The sequence below is a fragment of the Natator depressus genome, chromosome 13 (genome assembly GCF_965152275.1).
Source record: "Natator depressus isolate rNatDep1 chromosome 13, rNatDep2.hap1, whole genome shotgun sequence".
Classification (NCBI taxonomy): Eukaryota; Metazoa; Chordata; order Testudines; family Cheloniidae; genus Natator; species Natator depressus.
The window spans coordinates 18,379,145-18,402,622 of NC_134246.1; the positions used below are offsets into that span (position 1 = coordinate 18,379,145).

At 37.9% G+C, this 23,478-nt stretch overlaps 2 protein-coding genes across 8 annotated transcripts in view; one reads left to right on the forward strand and one right to left on the reverse strand.

Annotated features, from left to right (window-relative positions):
• The window catches only part of SULF2 (sulfatase 2), a 238,580-nt gene extending 230,576 nt beyond the window's left edge, over positions 1–8,004 (forward strand). For all 4 annotated transcript variants that reach the window (XM_074970050.1, XM_074970048.1, XM_074970047.1 and 1 more), the window contains 4 exons: positions 783–906; positions 3,305–3,335; positions 3,617–3,673; positions 5,444–8,004. In XM_074970050.1, the coding sequence (XP_074826151.1) occupies positions 783–906; positions 3,305–3,335; positions 3,617–3,673; positions 5,444–5,474 (243 nt within the window). In that variant the 3' untranslated portion in view covers positions 5,475–8,004. The remainder of the gene's footprint in view (positions 1–782; positions 907–3,304; positions 3,336–3,616; positions 3,674–5,443) is intronic.
• The window catches only part of NCOA3 (nuclear receptor coactivator 3), a 165,605-nt gene continuing 150,072 nt past the window's right edge, over positions 7,946–23,478 (reverse strand). For 3 of the 4 annotated variants that reach the window (XM_074970045.1, XM_074970046.1, XM_074970043.1), the window contains 8 exons: positions 22,054–22,180; positions 21,051–21,222; positions 19,586–19,882; positions 17,894–17,998; positions 17,165–17,393; positions 15,138–15,312; positions 12,428–12,569; positions 7,946–11,094 (listed from right to left, as the gene is read on the reverse strand). In XM_074970045.1, the coding sequence (XP_074826146.1) occupies positions 11,083–11,094; positions 12,428–12,569; positions 15,138–15,312; positions 17,165–17,393; positions 17,894–17,998; positions 19,586–19,882; positions 21,051–21,222; positions 22,054–22,180 (1,259 nt within the window). In that variant the 3' untranslated portion in view covers positions 7,946–11,082. The remainder of the gene's footprint in view (positions 11,095–12,427; positions 12,570–15,137; positions 15,313–17,164; positions 17,394–17,893; positions 17,999–19,585; positions 19,883–21,050; positions 21,223–22,053; positions 22,181–23,478) is intronic. The other variant, XM_074970044.1, reaches the window with a different exon arrangement.

Below are 23,478 nucleotides of genomic sequence, written 5' to 3' on the forward strand. Positions count from 1 at the left end.
TTCCCCTTTCAATATGAAATTACTTCTTTTTAATTGCCAAATAAGTAGCTTTTCATCAAACAATGCACATTTGAAAGAAATCTCCTGGTATACACTAAAACAGTGATATAAGGCAGTGACTTGATTAGGAGCTAATAATTCACATCATAGCAAGGCAGTCTTTGTTCAAGAAAAATATTGCACTTCCCTGGTTAAAAGTGCAAGTGGCATTGAAGCAGACAATTGTTTTCTGGGGCAAGTAAAAGTAGGGGAGGGGGGTGCCTTCTTCCTGCCTTAAGGGACTAGAGCTGGCTCTGCACTGACGATATTCTCTCACATCTGGTCACAGATCAGAAATAGGGAGGAAAAGCTTTGTCTTATGTCTGAGGCCTTTGTCTCACCCTGGTGTAAATGCCACTAGTGCCAACCCCTACCATAGATACATTGAACTGCCTTAAGCCATGACTTCCTCCCATACAGTTTACCCTGGTTTTAAACCTCTCTTCTGTATTTAAATATCTGTTTGTAGAGAGAATGGCTATAATTGATTGTGTGGAGCTGGGTGCCAGGAAGCCCAAGTTGAGCCACGTAGTTGCAAAGTACAGCTTATACATTCTAGGATTGCACGGCTGTAGCAATACTGGTGCAAAACAATAGCTACTTCATTTGACCTGAGCAGCTTTTCCTTGGTTTACTTACTTTTGGAAACAAATCATGTGTGTTCTTTGTGTGAAGCTCTGTCAACTTTTTTAAGAACACCAACAACCCATCCGTTGTTAACAAGAACCTTTATTTATCCTTAGTTGATTAATGCAGTAAACACACTAGATAGAGACATTCTCAATCAACTGCACATCCAACTCATGGAATTAAGAAGCTGCAAAGGATATAAACAGTGCAACCCAAGAACTAGGAACATGGATCTGGGTAAGAGTCTTCTACTTACATTCTCCAAATCCCCAAGTGAAAAGGGTTTCCAGTATACCAATACTAATTTTACACAATTGCAAATGGATTTCTAATATTATGACTAGTTGCCCAAAAAGTTAATATCCTGTTAATTGTGGTCTGTCTTTAGGTTCATGGTTGCATGCATTGGATTGTGTCTCAATTTGCTGTACTTACAGCGTTTAAAGAACTATCCATTTCTGTGAATTACACAGACATCGAGTTAGTGTACTGAGCAAATGTAAAGCTGTTTTGTTTACTTTCCTAACATATTAAGTAGTAGATATTTGAGGGGAAAACTGAGCAAACAGTAGAAGAGTACAATACTAAACTTAGAGAAGCTAAAGATCTCACAAGTTGAACTGTCTTATAGAAATGTATAAAATCCCATGTGTGTTTAGGATCCTCAGCGTAAGTCTTGTATTACTTTATTCCCCTTTTACCTATACAATCTTTAAAAGAAACAAAACAAACAGTTGTTCCCAACCCCCACAGCACATGCTCTGGTACCAGAGATAAAACTAGCTGGAAATTTTCCAACAAAATATTTTTCCACTGGAAAAATTTTGATTAATTAAAATCTACAGGCTCTCAGGCTCTGTGGCAGTCTGCCAGGTGGGCTACCATGGAGCCCAGTGCCTGGGAGACAGGACTTCCAAGCTGCTGAGTTGCCAGATACTTGGGAGCTGTAGTGAGGATGTGCTCCCAAACTTCCTGGCAGCTTGTTTGTAGAGATGACACTATCTTAGGGACCTAGGGCTCCCAAGCAACCTGGGGAGCACATTTCATTTAGGAAGTGTTCCTAGTGTGTCTAAAATGAAATATTGCGGATTTCCAGTTTTGGGAAATTTTGAGTATTCATCCTAAATCAGTATGACGAACTTTCCAAAAATGCCAAAAATTTTGAGGAACTGGAAGTTGGTTTCCTAGCCAGCTGTTATAACAGGACACAATAGATTGGATAGCCATTTATCCTAGTGGGAGTTTTTAAAATATGGTGAAGAGTTCTAGACTGATAGTACTGGAGACTTTTGTCTAGTAGTTATCAAAAGAAAAGGTACACCTCAGGAGTGCACTGCTAGAGAGGAAAAGGAAAGTGCAGTCTCCTGTATCATTCAGACTTTGCCCCCTCTGAGCATGAGAGCCAGATAATGATATGCACAAAACTGATTAGGAACTGGAAAGCAATAAGCAGCCATCTGTTAATGGTTTTATCCCTACCATAGTGCTGGTAGCAAAAGCTTCTGTATCCATTTCAATTCACCCACTTCCCTGGATTAGCAATCTTGTATTGTTGCTACTGAGATGACTTTTCTTATTCTAGACGACAATTATCTTCATCACCTTCTATTGCTTACATTCAGCCTGATTTACTGAGAAAACTCAGCGTTCCCCACAACTGCATTTCAAATAAAAAAAAAAAAAAGTACTCTCTCTATATATAGTAAAGACAAGTGTGTTTAATTCCTGCTTGTGTTTTTCAATAAAAAATTCAGGTCTTGTTCCCTCTAGAACACACTCTAGCTATTATATGAGTAAGCTAGTGAAATCTCAGCAGTTGAGAAGGAAAGGGTTTTTACACCTCAGAGAGAAAACAAATTTCATTATATAATATGAAAATTATTTCGTTATTGGTAGGCTTTTACACCCATGAGTGTTAAACAAGTGTTAACCAAAGCATTATCAGAGTCTGCTGCAGCAGTAGTTGTGAAAAGTTTCAACTGCCCAGTCACTGCACTGAGGTATACATTTTAAAACCTAATATTGACACTTTCAAAATATTTCTGCCACGTACCAGCAGTACCATAACTGAAAATGTGTTTATCCTAAACTTTATCCCACTCTCCTGGTGTGGGGGATTAAAAATAGCATAGGGGCTTCTATACTGATTGTGTATTTAATTAATTGATATTTCTACTACATTTATTTAAATGAACCTGCCTGTGAATTACCACGGTGCTGCAAACTCTAGTTCTGTGTTGATGTAAAGTAGAAAATGCTTTGATTCTGGATAATGATAACAGATCAGAGTACACACTACCTAATTTGAACTTAATTCACAAGCCATTTTTGGGGTTATGTAACAAAGGTTAGCACGGGGTTCTCAAACTGGAGCTTGCGAGCTGTCAACCAACACTGCCGAATCCCGCTTTGCCTTCAGCATTTATAAGTGTTATAAATTAAAACCACAATTTTTTATATTTAAGGGGGGGAGGTTGCACTCTGTGTGAAAGGGTCACCAGTATAAAAGTTTGAGAACCACTGGGTTAGTAGGTAGAAGGTACTGAGCCATCACAATTTTTTGCATTATGCCTTACCCAATACCTTATTCTTTTGCAGGCATCAGTTAATTTTTTTTTTTTCTTTTCTTACTTAGGGCTTAAAGATGGAAGCTACGAGCAGTTCAGGTACATTTTTTATCAGGACACACTAAGCAATGAGGAATCTGGGGTTGGGAAAGCAGAGGAGGGACTCACCTGTCTGTCAGGGATACCTTTGATGCAAACTCTCCCTCCAGCCCTGTTAATTTGAATTTCTGTAGTATTCCTATTTATTCACTGGCAGAGCATGTTCTATTTCCTGTCATTCAGATTCAAGCTAAAATAGTTTCCCATCTTTCAGACCATAGTGCCGGTGGTTTTCTTGGTGATGGTTAACTTTTTTTCTCCTTTTGCTGCTTGATAATTAGGCAGTTTCAGCGTCGAAGGTGGCCAGAAATGAAGAGACCTTCATCTTCCAAGTCGCTGTGAGTTGGGAGTTAGTTCATGAAAAGCTTTAGCTTAACGTTTATTTTTTTCTCTCCTTTTTGCATGCAGCATCTATTCTCAGTGTTTTCAAATAGGGGATCCTCACTCTTAAAGATGGTAGTATAGTTCTGTTAGTTTAAGTCAGCATTGTGTTCAATTAAGGGTTATTCTAAAATTGCTGCAGTGAAGGGGGTTAAACATTATTTTCTACTATGCGCACTTGAAATGAAGGTACACAACTTTCACCAAAAATCTTCAGACTTCTGCCTCCTTTCAGTTAACCTAGGGAACTAACTCAATATTTGCACTAAGAGAAAGGTGCTCTATGACGAACCCAGCACCCAAACCATTTAAAAGGTATATATGTTAAAGCAAGCACCTTAAATTACATTTAGAAAGAAATTAGAAGCCACTGCAGAGCACAAATGTAACACACTCCCGATAAGAAATGCCACTGACCAAGAGGGCAGCCCTATTCTGTACCAGCATGTTTCTGAATCGTTTCAGTTTGCAGCCCCATAAACCACATGCAGTTTTTCAGTCTTGAGGTGACACAGATGTGGTTCACTGCTCTAAACTCTGAATCTCAGATGAAGGACTGCAACCTTTTTGCCAAACACAGATACCTAAAATCACTTAGTCACAGCTGCCTTCTGGGCATCCAGAAGCAGCCAAGGATAGCAGAATTGCAAACATAAGCAAATGAAGACAGGCTAATTCCCTCAGTTGAAGGATCAGATTTTTTTCCTCTGGTACTAGCATAATCTCAGTCTTGTCTAAATTAAGTCTCAGCAGCTCGCTCACTCTCTAAGCCATAAACTCAGACTGGCCCTGGGCAAGCCTGTCAACCACATGAACTGGATCTGACAAAGCGGCGGTGGCTGCAGTGGGCAAAAAAAACCCCTATGTCTCAGGGGCCGGTACAATCTTACTATTCCCCCAGTGGCCTCATGCATACTATGAGCCGGAGGGGACAAGGCTGAATTACCCAAACTATTCAGGAATAACAACTTTACTGCAAAATATACTTAAATATATTCTGACATTCTGCTAGAGCCCAGGGTTTTCTTTTTGTTGAATGCATCTTTCTCCATTAATGCAGTACTGTCAAACCTCTCAATCTACCAGAGTCTGAAAGTGGGGACTGATCTGCAAGAAAATTTAAAATAGCATGAGGTTTCTGTATAACCTTGGGCAAGTCACGTAGCCTTTCTGACTCAGCTCCCCATCTGGGAAGGAAATAGCGATAATAGCACTTCCTGACCTTGCAGGGATGTGAAGATGATAAAGCCCTTAAAAACTGTGAGGCACTCAGATACTATGGCAGTGGGGGCCATATAAGTACGTTCGATAGATCGGGTTAATTCCTAACTCTACCCTTAGTTTTGTGATACTTTGTCACCATTTTTTTAATTTCAAGTTAATTATATCAGAAATCAGCTTTTGAACTACAAGGAGTAACAAGTGTTGAAATAAGGGCCAACTAAGAGTACTTTGCTGAAGAATGTTTCAAACTTAAGCTTCAATTTAAGGGTATATGATCAATATGACACTTTATTTTAGCTAACAATTTTTGGGCCTCGTTTTAAGAGGCTATTATTTAGCTATACTATGTTCTCTACACAACTGATTTTAGGTGGTCCACAGATAAGTAGCTCCACTATCTTTCCTGCATGGCACTACTGAGAAGCAAACTTACATTTGCAAATACCTCACATCCCAGCATATGAGAAGACACATACACTAAAATATGTTTATTTTATTTAAAGAGGACAACTGTGGGAAGGATGGGAAGGCTAACCTCCAACTGCTGGACCTCAATGAGGAATCAAACCGTCCAGAACTTGAATCCTTGTACAGACTTAATGAAAATGTATATGATTTCAGAAAATTATAATGTTAGCCTGGAGGATTGGATGAACTTTGAGGTTGAAGTAGATAGAATGTTTGCACTGTTGAGTGAATTAAATAAATAGTGAATTTTGGGGAACTACTGTCAGGAATATAGGTCCCTTTTTGAAGTCCACTGTTGCACCTGCTTTTGCTTTGGATTATACTTCACAAAGTCACCACTAACACTGTTCAAGGGACTGATGGGAGAGAAAATGTGACTGACACCTCAAAGCACAGAGCACCCACAAAATTATTTCAGTGGGAACAAATTAAAAACCTCTCTTCGCCTCACCATTGAATGTCGTTAGAACAGATGCAAAGTTTAAACAATGTGGAAATTTTTGCTTTTGACTGGGGCAAATTAAATGAGGACTGTGGTAGAAAATTATTATTTAGAGATTCAGGAATTCAAGCCAGCAGCACTGAAGAAGCAGCAGCTGAAAATGCTCAACAGCACAATACTTCGTTTCCTCTAAGGATATCATTTTAGTTCACTGTCTACATAGTCAAGATTTTTCTTACAGCTGGCAATAGGGTGGCTAACAAAAAAGCAGATTGACAGAGTGGTTCTGTAAATACTCAGTGTCTTGTTCAAAAGAAATTCCTTCAAGGTGTGAAGAATTCTGTTAATAAAAATTGTGGAATGGTCCCTTGTTACTTAAACATTACATAATAAATTTCAGAATTTATCCATTTTTAAAAGCACTACAAAATTTCAGTTAATGTATGTCTTGAATTTTAATGAAATCAGATTTGTATGAAGTCTTTTTATGTGGTAAAATGATATTGTATGTTCAAAATGAAAACAGTTTGTTTGAGAAAGCACATGTTCACTTAGTGGTATAACTTTTACATTTGTAAAAAGCAACAATCTTGGCCAATAAAAAAAAGTTATAGCTCAGTGTACAGGAAACTAGAACTTTTGATTTAATGTCTAATCTGCAATAAGTATTAGGAAGGGAAAGCCCCAATCATTTACTAAGTAATTTAAGTATCTGTGAATATTTTCATAAAGAGGAGGTTATTAAATACACTCCAAACAGGCTCTGCAAATGCACTAAAGGTTAGTTTTCATGTTAATCATATACAAAACTTGAAATGGGGTGCTCACCATAATAGATGCCGTGTGTTGGAGTATAAAATCAAGTGGAAGGAAAAATCTGAATTTGTTTAGTAATTCTTCATTCTGACTACTTGAGATTTTCAAAACAAATTTGCTTATTATGTTTAGCGGGCCAGCTGTGCAAAGTATGTGGGCACTTTTAAAAAAACTAATAGGAAGCTTCAACAGAGATTACTTGCTGGGGACACAGACATTATATGATAACCGAATAAAGTATTGGTGAATGTGGAAAGAGACTCTCTCAAAGGTGACACTAGTCTGTTGCTGTATGTTTTCAGTGAAGCTAGGAAAAGCAAATTTGGTTTAAGCCTGTATTCATCTCATCCCTGGTCAGATTTAATATATTGTCCAAAACTGTCTTGTCAGAGTTTTGTACTTCAGAAGTAGAGTATATGTGCTGGGCTAGGAAATGCAATCAGATATTAGCTTATACTGAGTTTAAAAACATTCGTGGATTCACCAGCAAGAAAAGACATTTACAAGGATGATGGAAGTCTGATATAAGTAACTGGCAAATGGTCTCTCTGCAGAATGTGTGTGTTCACTGTTTTCCAAACCTTTCCCAAAGAAGAAAGCGTATGTACCTGTATACAATTCCCATCTGGGAGAAGAAGGGGTTGTACTTACGTTTCTCTGTCAGCTGGCAGCAACGTTTGCAGATGGGAGAATGTGAAAGATGGAATCCTGGAAGGCCAACTAATGTTAATAATGCTGCTCTATATCCATCTGAATATACATTTCAGGAAAAAAATGGCAAAGTATATTTTCAAAATGTTATACAAAAGTTGCTTCAGCCTGTGGTTCTCCCTATGACAGAAGGTATATATTATAGCAAGAAAACTTCTGTCCCAAACCTTTGGTTATTCCCAAGTTCTTTTTATTTCCCCACCCTTTCTTCTAGTTGTCGGTTGTGTGTCAGAACACTATTTTTAAAGCCAGAAAGATTATTTTGTATCAACTGCAAAGTTGCCTATATCTTCAGCCCCTGAGACGTACCTAAACCCAGAAAACCAAGAGTTCTTAAATCATTCCCCAAATCTAGTCTCTCTCACATAATAGTGTTATGTTATCACATCATCTCTCAAGAGTGGCTATATTTTGGTTTGGTGGGGAAATGCTAGATTCCTGGCCTTGTTAGAATATAATTGGCACCCTTCAGAGCTTAAACAGCTGACATACTAAATCACCACATTCTGGTTTTAAATAGAAACCTTTATTTACATTATTATTAACATCAAAACACAAAAATCAGAAGAGCAGTAATACTTTATAACCAACCCTTTTATAAATCAGCCCACATGGTTTTTTGTTTTTGCAATGTAAAGATACACACATATTTCAAGCAGTACTTAATGTAAACTAAATTTAAATGCTATTCTCAGTACTGTATGCCTTCTCCTGAGAATTTTTTTAAAATATTGCTCTCAGAATTATATGGTTTCATACTTGCTGTATCATTCTATCAGTCTGCACTTAAAATCTAAAATAAAAAGTGTGCTAATTGGTGCAACATTCAAATAGCTTTGTTTATAGCTTTAAAAAATGTTCCTGAATTCCTCACGTTAAAAGCACAAATTTAGGATGAGATTGAATAAAAGACTGCTTATGGATTTTATAACACATGGTTTCTATAATCAACAGGAAACCTGGCAGGCATGTAGTGAGACTGTGTCTGCAATGCAGTAATGATGCAACTGGTTATATTAGTAAACTGTGATCGTACTGTCAAAAACAGTTATACAGCTTCTTGAATCATTCAAAAAACTTTGCTGCTGTAGAACCAAAACACAGTTATTGGAGATATCAAATACCACCAAAATCAAAGCACTATTTAGTTTAGTAAATTAAATATTTCACCTAGGTGAAATATTTAGATTGTTGCCTTTAAAGGTTTCAATAATAACTAATTTAAAAAGGTTTATCTTTTTATCATATTTTAATTAAAACAAATCTTTGGATTCAGCAAGAAGTAATTACTGGAAAAAACCAACATTCTAAAAGCAGATGAGGGAAGAAGAATCCTTTGTAACTTCCATCAGGTACCACATTTTAGAAGTATAAATAGAATCATTCAAAAAAAAAAAGTTAAAGGGCAAAAAGCATAAAGTAGTACTTATCCTGAAGATGTCACTAGTCAAAGCAATCAAGGTTTGCAGCTTCCATCAATATAATGACAACTACAAGATATAAAATCATTCTATTCTGATTTAATATAAAAAGCAAAGGATTGTTGCCTTTCAATTCCATTACGTTGCACTGACTCAACCAGCAGGTGGATTCTAAAAAGCAAGAAAGGGTAAAACAGTTCCTTATGCTTTTAAATGTCATGCATTACAACACAGATGAACCAGACTGAGGAGTGGAAACAACTAAATTACTACAGCCAAATCTATGTTCTCAATGCTGATTCTACAGACTGGGCTGTATAAAAAGCAGATTTTTATTGCACCTACCTACCTTGTGGAGTAGGACTGTGGCTGTACATTTAGGATGAAAGTTATGTGAATTTTTGCACTGAAAATTATTTTCATTAAGATGGAAGAACATGGAAGTTCCTTCAAGTTACTGCAAAACAAAAATATGACTTTCTAGTTATATAGTACCAAAAAGAAAAGATCAGAATCACTGATTTTCACTCACTCAGGAGAAGTCTGTTTTCCATTCCAGTGAACAACAGAACAAAAACACCACATGCCTTAAACATTTCTGGTTCACACCCTTATGGAAGTTTCCAGGTTTCAATCGCCATCTGTCTGAAAGTGGATAATCTGGAATAGCATCTTCGTTTTATAGACAAAAAAATACAACCTGTCAACTGATAAAGATGAATAGACTTGTGACCTAACATGAATACTGATAGTAGAGACACTTGTTTGGAAAATACATTCATTACAATAGAATAATCCTAAGAGGTGCAGAGATTTGGTTAAATGGTGGTTTAATATCCATAAAGATTTCTGGATGTCATGTGCCAACAAATGAGTTGCTTGCTGTAAGATGTGATGGTGGAGAAGTAAATAACAAGAAATACTTAGCAATAGGCATCTTCTCTATAAAAACCACATGAACTGTTATGACAAGTCATGACAGTTTACAATCCAGGGATCCTTTTTTGTCAAATTGCCCTATATAAAAAATGAAATGTAACAAAGTGCTCACTTAATGTGGAGAAAGCATTAACCAACTGCTTAACCCTAAACAAATGATCTTTTAAAAAAGTTATATTAAAGATATAAAATAAGTGGCAAAGAAGAAAAAGATATGGGCCAAAGTCACCCAACTCCAAGGTCATTAAATTAAAAAAAAAAATTGAAAGGTCTTCTATCTAGACCTCAACTAAGATGAGTTTACAGAAATCAACTGTTAAATATTTAGCTTCACAAACTCTGCAAAAATGAGTTAGTGACCTACAAAAGTCATATATATAATACAATTCTTAAAGATCATATTTACAAAATTTATTCACACACACAAAAAAAACTGCAAAATTCTGATTCAGACTGCAGTGCCTTGCCTTGATTTTTCTGAAGGTTTTTTCCCCCAAAAAACCATGAAGGATTATTGCTCTAATTTCCAACAACATAAAACATTACAGTACACAGTCTTTTCAATCAACAATTCTTAAAAGATTGGATTTGAAAAAGAACATGAGTACACCCTACCTTTCGGTTTATTAAATCCTTATCAAAGATATTGCATTAATCCATTATATAGCCTTTTATAAAGTGCACTCAGCTGCACATCAAAATTTAAATATTAGTCACGATTATGTTTAAATAATTTTAATTTATTTTCTCTGTAACCCCCCTTGGCATCAATGGGCAGGATTTTGGAATATTACATGCCAATTCATTCTGCATTGCCACTATACTTGGAAATCCTGACTCCTGGGGATAAGAGGTTAAAAGCAGCATTCGTATTCAGGAATTAATATAAAAGAGTCAAGGCTAGGAACTACATTCTCTGTCAGATATTCTTACTAGAGAAATCAGAATTCTTATCCACCATGACTTCTCCAGGCACTTTGGCCTGCCTGTAGTTAAAGGGCTTTGGATAGCTACAGTAAATAGAAGTGGTATACATAGAGTCTACCCATCATATTTACTAAAATGCCATTCCCAAATTCACATTTCTAGAGGCAGAGTGCCAAAAATATTTATGACCATTGTTTTGTACACCACAATATACAGTAATACAGAGACTCTGCGTCTACTAAAAAAAGTCTTTTTTGTATGAAGTCACTTGGGACATCTTGGTGATCAGCTGGAAAAATCAGTTATTTCCATAAGGCCAGTACTAGTTGCCACGAAGAATATGTAGCTTTTCTTTGTAATACTAGTGCATCGTCATTAATAGAGATCATTCTGCTTTGGGAGATCACAGTTTTAAGTGTCAGCAGTATTTCTGTTAAACAAAAAAAGAACACGTATCAGAAAAACACCAGGATGGAATCACAAGGGGCACTAAGGAACTTATGTCCCACCATATCGTCACTGCTGGCATTCACAAAACTCCTGCTCAGCTGCCATATAACCCTGTAGGCATCTAAGTTTCCACCATTAAAGTCCTGAAGTTGCCTAAATATTAGATGGCTGTGTGCTTGTCCAGCCACCAAGTTCTGATGCTGCTTAGCAGCTAGAGGCCTAACTCATGCCTAAGGCCCAGCAGGATTCACAAACTAGGTGTTCCCCTGCCTACTTACCATCAGGGCCCAATCCAGTGGCATGCTCAAAGCAAGTCCAAACCCACACAAAATGGGGGAAGGAGAAGATGGTGGTGCTTTTATTCCATTAGTTAGAGCACTCACCCAGGATGTGGAAGACCCAGATTCAGTTCCTCCTTCTGCCTGATGTGAAGCAGGAATTTGAACTTGGTTCTCCCACTTCTCAGGAAAATGCCCTAACCACTGGGATGTGGGGTATTCTAGGGCCAGGTCTCTCTCAATGTCTCCTGATGGAGCTGCTCCGTTGTGGATAAATATTCATTGGAGCAAACGTACTGGAACCTGGGTCTCCCACTACCCAGGGGAATGCCCTAAACACTGAGCTATTGAGGCATTTTCACACACTGTCTGGCCCAGTGTGTATTTTGAAGATTAAAGTATTAAGACAATCCATTTTTAGGGAGAAGAGTGGCCTTTATTGGACTCTGTCTAAAAGATCATAAGAACTAGCACTTCTATTACACAACCCTTTTTGTCTCCAAACACTTGCTTTACAAGTGTTAACTGCTTAATCCTCACAGTTGCTCAGTTTAGTCTAGTTGAAACCTTTGTTCTTAGACGGAAGATGGTCTTGCAGACAACTTGCAAAATCTCAGAAGATATAGTTGCCCCTTTCAAGTATTTTGGTCTCTGGAATTTCCCCAAGTTCAATAATACTTTAAGTGACCCTTGTGTCTCTTGAGCCACAATCATGAGATACCTGAAGAGAAACAGCTAACCTAAAAGCAGACTGCCAGGCTTCAAAATGGATTTGGTGAAATATCAGCAAAGCTAGACAGAACCTATTGGAGCAAAATGAAAGCTTTATCCTCAAATGGCTTAGGGGACAGCGAGAACTGAAAACCGGTGCATGAGAGGAAGTCGGCCATCTTGAGAACCGATTGTACTCAATGGGAAAAGAGAAGCTACGGACCTATAAAAGGATCTTATAATTACCCAGACGTTTAGGGCTAACGAAGCCTCTGAATCTCTACAGAACTGTTCATCACTGGAGTGAATTGTTAGTTATCTTACCTGGTCTGGACCCATAGGCATCCCTGACATAGGCATGGTGTTAATATTCATTTGTCCAATATGACCACTGCTGCCATTCATATGCATCAGATTATAAGTTGTAGGGCTCCCTTGATGACTGAACTGCTGCTGTGGAAAAGAACTAGAGCACACAAGAACAAATAAAGTTACCTTCCATAAAGTTTGACTGATATTTTAATGCAATGCCATCCTTATACAGGCCATAAGTGATTGATATGGCAGAAAGATAAGAAATAGATTTACATCTTTACATAATTACCAGAACCAGAAGGTACCCCATTTGTTATTTTTACACATTGGATAGACAATATAGAAATACCGGTACTCTGATCAGTTTTAATTTTTATCTGAAATTTACAAATCAATTTACTTTTCAGAAATCTGATAAGTGTTCTTACTAATTAATGGATACACACTTTCTCTTGTAGCCCTTTTCGAGATTCCAGTGATCACAATAGTCCATCATCATATTGTTGTGCACAATTAAATTTCTTCCAAGGTATTTTGTCAATATTCCTAGACTAAATCTGATTTCTAATTATAAAGATATTAACTCTCATGAATGTTAGGTGAAAAATCTATTCAGTCATCTATTCATACCTAGCCAGGACAGGATCAAGGGCATAACAGACACTAATTACTACAAGGACATGATATCTCTTATTTGTTGGTTAGAAACTCAAATGTTCAGTTTATCTTCAACAAAATCCTTTTCTGCTGCAAAATGTAAGACATAGATTTTACATTCAGATGCAATGAAAGGCAATTTCTGGGTCATGAATAAGAAAATGCTGTAGCAGAAGTAAGAACATGTAGCCATTTGTAGTTCACGTTCCCAGAATTCAAAGCTGGTTGAAGCAGAATACAAAAGACAAAGCCATGCAGTGGATTTATATTCCCAGTAGATGTCCCTCTAGATGATTTACATTGAAAGAATCATTGCCAAAATTCCAAATGGAACACAATTTCACGTTGACTGGTGTACTGGTGAAACGTGTACTTTATCCTTCCTTTCTCACCACTGCTAATTAATAAGAAGCGTGTATGTGTATTTAAGTCATGGAAAACAACACAAAAAACAAACAAGAAAGCTTTGAAACACTGGTAAAAAGCCCACCAAATACATGAAGGCCTTGTCTACACTACAGGGAAAAATCTATCTAAGCTACGCAATTTGAGTTACGTGAATAGCGTAAGTCAAATCAACGTAGCTTAGATCTACTTACCGCGTGATCCACACTACGCAATGTCAACGGGAGACGCTCTCCCGTCAACTCCCCCTACTCTTCTCCATCCAGTAGAGTACAGGAGTCGACAGGAGAGCGAGCTGCGGTTGATTTAGTGGGTCTTCACTAGACCTGCTAAATCGCCCGGCGATGCATCCATCACCACCCGTGGATCCCCCGGTAAGTGTAGACAAGCCCTAAGAATTATAAAGACTTTGCAGATGAGAAAAATGATAGAAAGTTAAGCTTACTGGCCTAAATACTGTTCCTTAAAGATTCCCATGAAACCTTTAATCTTAGCATTGAGGGGACAAGGGATTCATGGAAACCTTACATCAGAATCTCCTTGCCTGTGCATCTTTGGGTTAGAACAGGGGTGGGCAAACTTTTTGGCCCAAGGGACACATCTGGGTATGGAAATTGTATGGCGGGCCATGAATGCTAATGTAATTGGGGGTTGGATGGGTGGGCTCCAGCTGGGTATGTGAGCTCTGGAGTGGGGCTGGGACCAAGGGATTCGGAGGACAGGAGGGGGATCAGGGCTGGGGCGGGGATTGGAGCATGGGTGGGGTTATGGGGGGCTGGCTTCGGGCAGCGCTTACCTCGAGCAGCTGCCAGAAACAGCAGCATGTCCCCCCTCCGGCTCCTATGTGGAGGTGCGGCGAGGTGGCTCTGTGCGCTGCCCTGTTCGCAGGTGCCACCCCTGCAGCTCCCATTGGCTGCAGTTCCCCAATGGGATCTGCAGGGGCAGAGCTTGGGGCGGGGGCAGCGTGTGGAGCCCTGTGGCTGCCCCTATGCGTAGGAGCCGGAGATGGGACATGCCCCTGCTTCCGGGAGCCATGCAGAGTGGGGCAAGACCCCAACCCTGCTCCCTGGCTGAAGCGCCAGAGCGGGGCAAGCCCCAGACCCCGCTTCCCCGTGGGAGTTCGAGGGCTGATAAAAATGTCTGAATGGCCGGATGTGGCCCCTGGGCCATAGTTTGCCCACCACTGGGTTAGAACCTTAATGTTATTTTTACTATGTGTGGGCATGCATGGTACACACATATACACACACACACACACACTTTTAATGAAAGGTAAACCACTAACATCTATTGTGTTGACTAACATGAATATAGGTTTTGATTACTTAGCTTTTTTTACCACATACACTTAGAGATTCTGCGTGTTTATTTAAGAAATATGGTTATGCTTTTGTAAAACAACTAGTGATTTTTGGTGTTCAACTTCAGAGAGTTTAAAAGAGACCTGGGGTGACATCCTGGCTGCACTGAAATCAATGGCAAAACTCCTATTGATTTTAATGGAGCCAAGATTTCATCCAGGATTTTCAGAAAGTGCTAAGCATCCACCCTCTGAAAATCAGGTCTCTTTGAAGTGTTTTAATTTGGCACTTAAACTGGGACACCCAAAATCACAGGTCACACTTGAAAAACACTGACCTAAGTCTTTCCTGCTCACCTGCTCCTGGCCATGTTTCCTGATGACCAGCCTTTCATCTCAGGGGACTGGTACATTGCTGCTGTCTGAGAGTGCTGCATCATGGGATTTTGGGAGGCTCCAATTCTTGATGACATCATTGGGTTGGGAGGGCTTGCTACTCTACTGAATGTGGGATCAGGTTGTTGGCTTATTCCTTACAAGACAAAGAACAAACAAAGCAGATGCTCATTGTCATCTTTAAGCATTTTTAGTCTATCTCCTTGCAATGGAGGATGAAAAATGTCTCATCACATTAACAAGCGTGATGAGTCCTGAACCCTCAGAAATTTACAATTGTTCTTAAACACTAGTCTGCATTTTCCTTACATGGACATTGGATTTGTATGTGCTCACATGCACATTTAAAACTTCATTCGCTTCTGCAGCTTATTGCCCATCTGAACTCAGAATTCTTTCCACAGCAACTAGCTGTGATATCAAATTATAACTCAATGTGACAAATAAGCAGCACGAACAAACAAACATTTTAGCAATAAAATCCTGTTTTTGGAAATAGTCTCAGTAATATTGCAAAAGGGAAGGGCAAAGACACATATAGGTTATATCAGCAAAATGATTTATAACAAGATATTTTTGGTTTTCCTTAAGTTTTCAGCAGTGTTTCAAAAGTTTTTCCTCCAATACTTGAAATAGGAGCTATTTACATTTTCCTCATAATTCACGTGTGAAAAGAAACAGAAGATATTTTCCTCCTTGGTATACAGTATCATAGGTGTGCATGAGACAAATTAGCTAACAAATAAGGAGTTAATATAATATGCAATATCCATCTTGGTAATTTAATCATTTAATTGTATCAGGAATGTCTCATATTCTAATAAAATATCTGCATTTAAGAGAATGCTGCAGAAAGCTAGTCACATAAATTGCTGTAGTGTTCTGTAGCAAACAGGTTAGAGAATTTACTTGGGATTATGTATCTGGATTCACAATGACGACTTTTCTCTGTCAAAACTGGATTTTGAGGGAAGCCAGATAGTAGGTACATATAGATGCTGCATGAATTCAAATAAATATTCATTGCTTTCTATGAATGAACTACTGAACAGCTCTATGGAAATCATGACAGTATGGAATGATCCAGGCAAGAAAGTTATCAAAACAGAAAGGGGGGAGGGGAGGAAGAGTAATAGAATCTGTTACATCAGGAAACAATATATCGATAAACTAAGTATATAGTAAACAAACAGGAAGCTCTCATTGGCAGCACATTTAATGGTGTTTTAATTTTTTGACTATTTAAATGATACCCAAGGGAGCTCCATATTTATATGGTAATAACCATTTCCTGGGCTGAATAAATGCTGAAACCTAAAACAAAAATTCTAAGGAATTTTTTACCCCAGGATGGAAACAAGCTACACAGGTTAGCAGCTTTCCCTAAACTCTCCTCTCATCCCTGCACTCTGTCTGTATACTGGAGATCACTGTGCTTAGACTGTCTATAACCAACAAAGGTTTAGCCATCCTAATCCTCTCCATTTCCTTTTAACTTTCACTAGCTTTAATATATCTGCAGGAAGGGGAACCTGAAGCAGCCATTTTTATTATGGGCAGCATATGGCAAATTCTGGAAGCAGCAGCCAGAAAGCTTTGCATAACAATTGTATAGATACTGGAAAATAACCAAACAATGATAATGTAAATTCTTGGGTTCTCATTGTTTATACTGTATCTTCACAAACAGAAATGACTTGCATGTATATTTGATGAAATCATGGCTAGTATGGGAAATAAATGTTCAACTATGGATAAATAATTGTATAGCCTCCCTGCACTCTGACAGAGAGAGTTCCATTTAATAATATTTGGTTACACAGTGTGTTCAGGATCTCTGAAAACCCCTCATCCACCCACCCACCCACTTATAAGAATTTTTTATCCCAAGCCTCACTGTGATCTGGAATATTTAGGTAGATGAGATAAATGGAAGAAAGGGAAAATGGAGTGAGGGAGAGACAGAGTTGAGATGTTAGCATCAGTACCATAATTAGGCGGATATGGGAATTGCTGTGAAGGAACTTGAGCCAGTGGGGGACCTGCCAGAGAACTGTCCATGCTTCCTGAGGCAGTCACATTTGGTGGTGGACTGAAGGTCTGAGGTTGTTGCTGTTGCTGCTGTATCATCATTGCCATCCTCTGCTGTCTGATATGATGACTTATTAGCTCCCTGTTGCGCTGAGCCACCATCTGAGCATTAAGAAAACCTTGCTGCTACCCCACAAACAAACAAAAAAAATGTATTGGATGATATTTAACAAGTAAAATTAAAGGCATGCCAGAGAATCAATCCATGTAAATATTTTGTACCCACAGGACCCAGCACATCAAGGGCTAGCAATGGAATTCACATTAATGAAAGCCAGCCAGCAGTGTTAAGTTTGCATTAAACTATCTTATTCATGCTAAAAGCTAATGCAGGATGTTATTTTCTTACCACTCATTTCATATGGGTAAAATACTACTTACACTCTGCAACTGTAGCATATCATAACAGACCACAGGTACCAGTGCCCACAAGTCTGCACTATCAGAATTGTGGGGGTTATACCCACTTGATAATGAGGATCATTCTTGAGCCACTAAAGAAAATAAATATACCCTGTGGAACCATGAGAGAAGGCCTGAATTCTATAATTCTTGTGTTTGACATCTTTGTTCCCTGCTATTTTACAGCATGCTGTTTCAGAAGGGTGAGTGCGATGATTACTCACCTGTGACCCCACTTGTGGCTGCATGACTGGCCTCATGACTGGGGCACCACCAGTACCTGGGTTTTCCATTTTCATCTCAAGTGCTTGACGGGTCTGATTCAAAAACTTAGGGAAAGACAATTAACAGTGTGTAAGTGGGCTGTATTAATCTGGTTCAAATAGGAATCTTCAAAAACACCAGGCTACAACAACCAAACCAAGTAACAGCTAAACTGTTTATGTAGGGGGAAAAAGAAAAAGAAACCACCTTTCTGCAAATGTAATTTTTTTTTCCCATCTAGAATCCAGAGATTAGTGTTTTTACCTAGTTAGATACATAAAAGCTTAATCTTTAAAGCTGAACATGAACAGTTGTTATTCACACATTCAGATTAAGTGGCCTGACATTAAAAGGCTTTACTATCTCATAAAATATTTTATAACCAAACTTATTTGAAGCATAGTATAGTAGACCAACGCTTATACTCTTGAGTTCCAAAATATAATTAACTACAGGTTTCATCTCTGTTGCAAGGGTGGATACTGTTAAAGCTACTATTATAAAAAGACATGACAGTTGCTCCATAAAGCCATAGCCTGATTCAATGTCATGGCACAGCCAAGAAGAAAGGTATAGGGTGGGAAGTGCTGAATACTACACTCTTTTATAGTATAAGCCACTACATTAATTCTCCCAGCCTCTATCATCTTACACTCCCTATTATCCAGAACTTGGTCACAACCCTTTACATTTATTACAATAAAAATTTCATCTGCTATCAGATACTTTTGTTATTCAAAACATAGTCAGTGGTCCCCAATGACTTATGGATAATAAAGGTTTTACTCGACTGAGGCATACAAATTACATTTCTTAACAGAATATTTCAATTTAAATCAAAACGGTGAGACAACAAATAACCTTTTTAAACCAGCACTTCTTCGGCACAGTGTTAAAATCTATCTAGTTTCTTATACTGTGCCTATCACCATAACATCAGGGTATCTAAAATGGATCAGATTCATAAGGCAGAACCAACAATACTTTAAAAAAGTACCACCACCATTCACTTATATTTTATTTAACACAATCAGATCAAGTGATATCTGAATGCCTCTATTCATAGAGGGAGTGATTGGTAGATAATAGCACATTTTAATATTTGTGAAGTCATTGTTTTGAAACAATAAAAGTTAATTAATTTGAAAAATAAATAAGTTAAAAAGGTATTTATGCCTTAAAAAACAAAACCCAAATATATTTACTGTGGAACCCACTGGGGCCAAGTGCTTAACAAGACTCTGAATAAAGATTGGACATTTGCATGGATAATGAGATCATCCAGAGTTATATTAAATAGGATTATTTTTAAAAGAACAAAAATGTGGATGCAATACAAGCCTTTGTACTGCAGGGCCAAACCAACCTCTAACTAGGAGGTTCTAGGAAGAGACATCTCCTATGGGCAACTTATTCCACCGTTGACCAAACTGAGGTTCTTGCACCTTCTTCTAGAGTCTAAAGTATCCGGTATTGGCCACTGTCAGACAGGATGTTTGACTAAACAACTCTCGTGTGAACGGGTATGGCAATTTCTATGTTCCCTTTATTCTTCTGAAGCAATATAATTCACTATACCTCTCTCTCCACTGCAACAAAGTTTTCTATCTTTTGGAATAAGACAAAAGTGTAAGCACAAAAGCAATGGTTACCTGCTGCCCCTGAAGCCTCTGCTGGAGTTGCATTCTGAGCTGCTTTGGTGTATTGGTTCGGGGTCTCATTATACTTGCTCTAGGATGCATACTTTGCAGCGGAAAATTACTCTGTTGGCTCATCTGATTCATCATTGAATTAAAGGATTGTTGTTGTCCCTGCATGTTAGTAAAACCCCCTGGCATTGCTGCCCCTTGCCCCTGATAGGGCTGACCATATAATGGAGGCTTCTGGTCAATCATAACTGCAGATTCCGGACCTTGAAATGAATCTTGCTTCGGTTCCAAAGTTTGCCCCTTTAACAGACAAAGAATATATCACAAGTAGTAAATGCTGAAGTAGTCATAAAATTAATACATCAAATGATCCAGCAAAAAAAGACTGTGATCATTGTTGAACAGAAAATGTGGCATTTGCAGAATGCTATTTGCCTTGGTTTTCACTTCCTGCAGTCTTATCTGTCTGAAGTGATGATTATAGTTAATAAATAATGACTTTTCAAAACAATTTTGAAGAGCCCAACACACAGAATAATTACAAAGGCTGCTCCTTTTGTCATAGGTGCTGACTCCATGGCTGCTCCAGCCCCATACTAGCTCCCCCACAACCCCAGTGCCTCCCACCCGCCAGCAGGCCCCACGGATCAGCGCTGCATCTCCCGCCCACCACAATCAGCTGTTTCTCACCGTGGAGGAGGCTGAAGGGGAAGGAGCAAGAACGCAGTGCATTCGGGGAGGGGGCGGAACTGAGTGGGAAGAAGCGGGGCAGAGATGGAGTGGGGGCAGGGCCTGGGGCAGAGCCAGGGTTTGAACCTCCACCTCCCAGCACTTTGGAAAGTCGATGCCTGTGCCTTTGTAGTTTAAAGTGTAGTTTTGCTTTGAAAAATGACTTTGTAAAAAGGACAGTACAGCGTTCTGTTTCTGAATGATTTCCAGATCAAGTGTGCTCATTCTACAAGATTTTTTAAAATATTTTTTATATTTTTAACAGCCAGCCATGCAAACTCAGTCTGGGATCTGAAAGCCATACTGAGTTCTTTTGTAGTTGCACATCATTGCCACTAAAGTATTCTGCAATCTGAACTCTGTAGCTGATGCATGAATCACAAGAATCCAATTCACTCTCCCACAGCTGTGCTACTTCTGCAGTGCTAACAGGAATAAATAGTAATATACAATTGTTTATGTTAATAAAATATTGTAAGTAGTCAGGAATTGGAATATATCCATGTCTGTTATGCTAAAATGGCACCTTCTTACATGTAGTATTTTTTGAAAAACATAATACAAGTTATTTTGGTATAATGTTTAATGAATACTGGTTAGTATTTTTCATAAAAGAGGGATTCATGAAGCAGATTTTAAAAGGTTGAGATGTTAATGCTTTTTTTTAATTCACTTTCCAAGTACCAAGATCATACAGAAAGCAGGAAAATAAATGGTTAAAAACCTCTTGGTTACTTACTTGATTTACAAGGTCAGGAATTCCTAATGCTCTGTCAATTTCCTCCAGTCCGGTGACATCTGTGTTACTCAGCAACGTGTGCAGCTGATCTAAAAGAGCCCTTTCATCACTCTGGCCTTCCATGTTAGGAGGTGGACATAAGAAATCATCCAAAGAACTTCTAACTAATTGTCTATAAAGCAACAAGTTTAAAACCATTAATTATAAAAACATGTGGCATATATCACCTGCAGACAGCAAACAACTTTACAGAAATGGGTAAGTATTACCCATATTACAGAAGGGTAAACTAAGGCATAAAGGTTAACAGATATGGGCAATGTCCCAGTAGCAGAGCTGGAAACAAAAACTAAGGGCTTGTCTACACAAATACATAGTTCATGGCAAGGTGAGGTAGCAAGCTAGAGCAGGGCAGATTTACACCCTAGCTTGCCATGAACTGCTAATGTAGACAAGCCTGAAGTCTTTACTCCCAAGTCCACTAATGCATGCACTAAAATGGAAAAGACCTATCAAATCCAACTATTATCAGTTTATGAATCCATGATAGCAAGAGAGATGAGAAATTTTCAGAGTTAGAAAAGAACTTTCAAAGTTCACTTCTAGGAACTTATGTGGCACTGCCACATATTTTCATATTATATATATATATATATATATATATATATATATATCATGTATGTGTTTATAAAAATGTATTTAAAACAATTAAAACACAGCTTAAAATTATCCTCAAAGCTGTTAAACTAGGTTATTTTAATATCGGCTCTAAGCCATATTGGTGGTGGTGTTAGTGTTCTGTTAGGGCACAGGCCCATTTTTTGATGAATCTTTTGTGTCAGCTGGTGCCCACTGCTCATGGAACAAAGGGCTCTGCAAGCACTAAATGGGTTCAGAAAGTCATATCACAGAACAAATACTATTCCAATTTTTAAACTCTTCTTGTAGCAGTGATTAGTCATATTCAATGTACGCAGCTTTCGTCAGCCATTCTAAACCCTACCTGTTTTGTGACCCTCGAGGTCCTTGCTCCATGGAGATCATGCTGTCAGGCCATGATCCTGGCTGGTTAGATGGTCCTGGTTGCCCGTAAGGATTACCTCCCATACCCATATTAATCTCAGTAGGCCCTATGAAGTAAAATTAATTTTTTTATTTTTTGAAAACAAAGGTAAAATTTAACATCCTGCTTTACATGGGAAATAAAAGTTTGTGATTCTACAGATTGTGTGTTATAGTGGTAACTTCAATATGTTAACAGTCTAATTAGAACTAAATACTTTAAACAGCATGTGTACACACACACACAATATGAAGGACTAGAGCTTTTGCTCTCTACATGATAGGATTTTGATTTCTGGAATCAGTCCCAAATAGGAATATGAATGCAGTAACCGTATAAAATTCAAAAGTGATTTTTCAGGGTGGGTTCATTTAAATCAAAGAGATTTAAATCCCCATTTTATTCATGATTTAAATCAGCAAGCAGGAAACCTTATTTTAAATAATCAATTTTAATCTCATTTTGCATTTGAATTTTTTAGTTATTTTCCTAAAGAAATGTTAACTGTCACTGGTTGGTAACCATTAAAACATGTTGATTTGCAACTAAATCTAGCCTTTACACTAAATTTGGTGCTACTTCTTGCTAACCAGGAGAATACACTATATCGAAGCACATTTATGTAAGCAATTATCTAGCTTAATTTACATTTATTCAGATTTTTAATGTTTACACTTTTATTATGGTAGAAAATGGTGAATTAGTCATTTATTTACTAAAATATTAATTTTTTACTTGTGATATGTGTCAAGCTCTATTTGGATGAAAATTAAAGTTCAATTAAAAATGAAAAAAAAAAAACCAGCATTTTAAAATGGTATTTTTATTAGTTAAATAAAACTACCTTAAATATGCTGATACATGAGAAAATATGTTTGGCGTTTAAAACTGATTTATTAACCAAAGGAAGCATTGTTTGTAGCTAGTGAACTAAACTGATTGTTTATAGTTACCATGACCTTCAAGATTTTAGAACTAGTAGACCTCATCCTCTCAGACCCAGATTTTATTAATAGATTGGAAGAGGAAAAGGATAACAAGCTTTCCTGCTTTTGCAACTCACATTTGGCTTCTTAACTTTGAGCTAATATTGAACTGAACTAGTTGAATAAACTGAAATTAAGAAGATATTTTCTCTGCACCTGTAGAAGAGGCTACTGCTCTCAAAAGCTGGTTTAGCACATCAACAAATTCTGGTTCCACCACACTGTGACTTCCACCAGCTCAGTGGTTTGACTTTCTTTAAAACTTGGCAACAAACAAGTACTGCTTAATATTACTCATATAATTAATTTAAATTTTAATAGATTTTAGAAGTTTAGGCCTTAACATAGATTGTCATAATTTCAAATTTAATTTTGACTA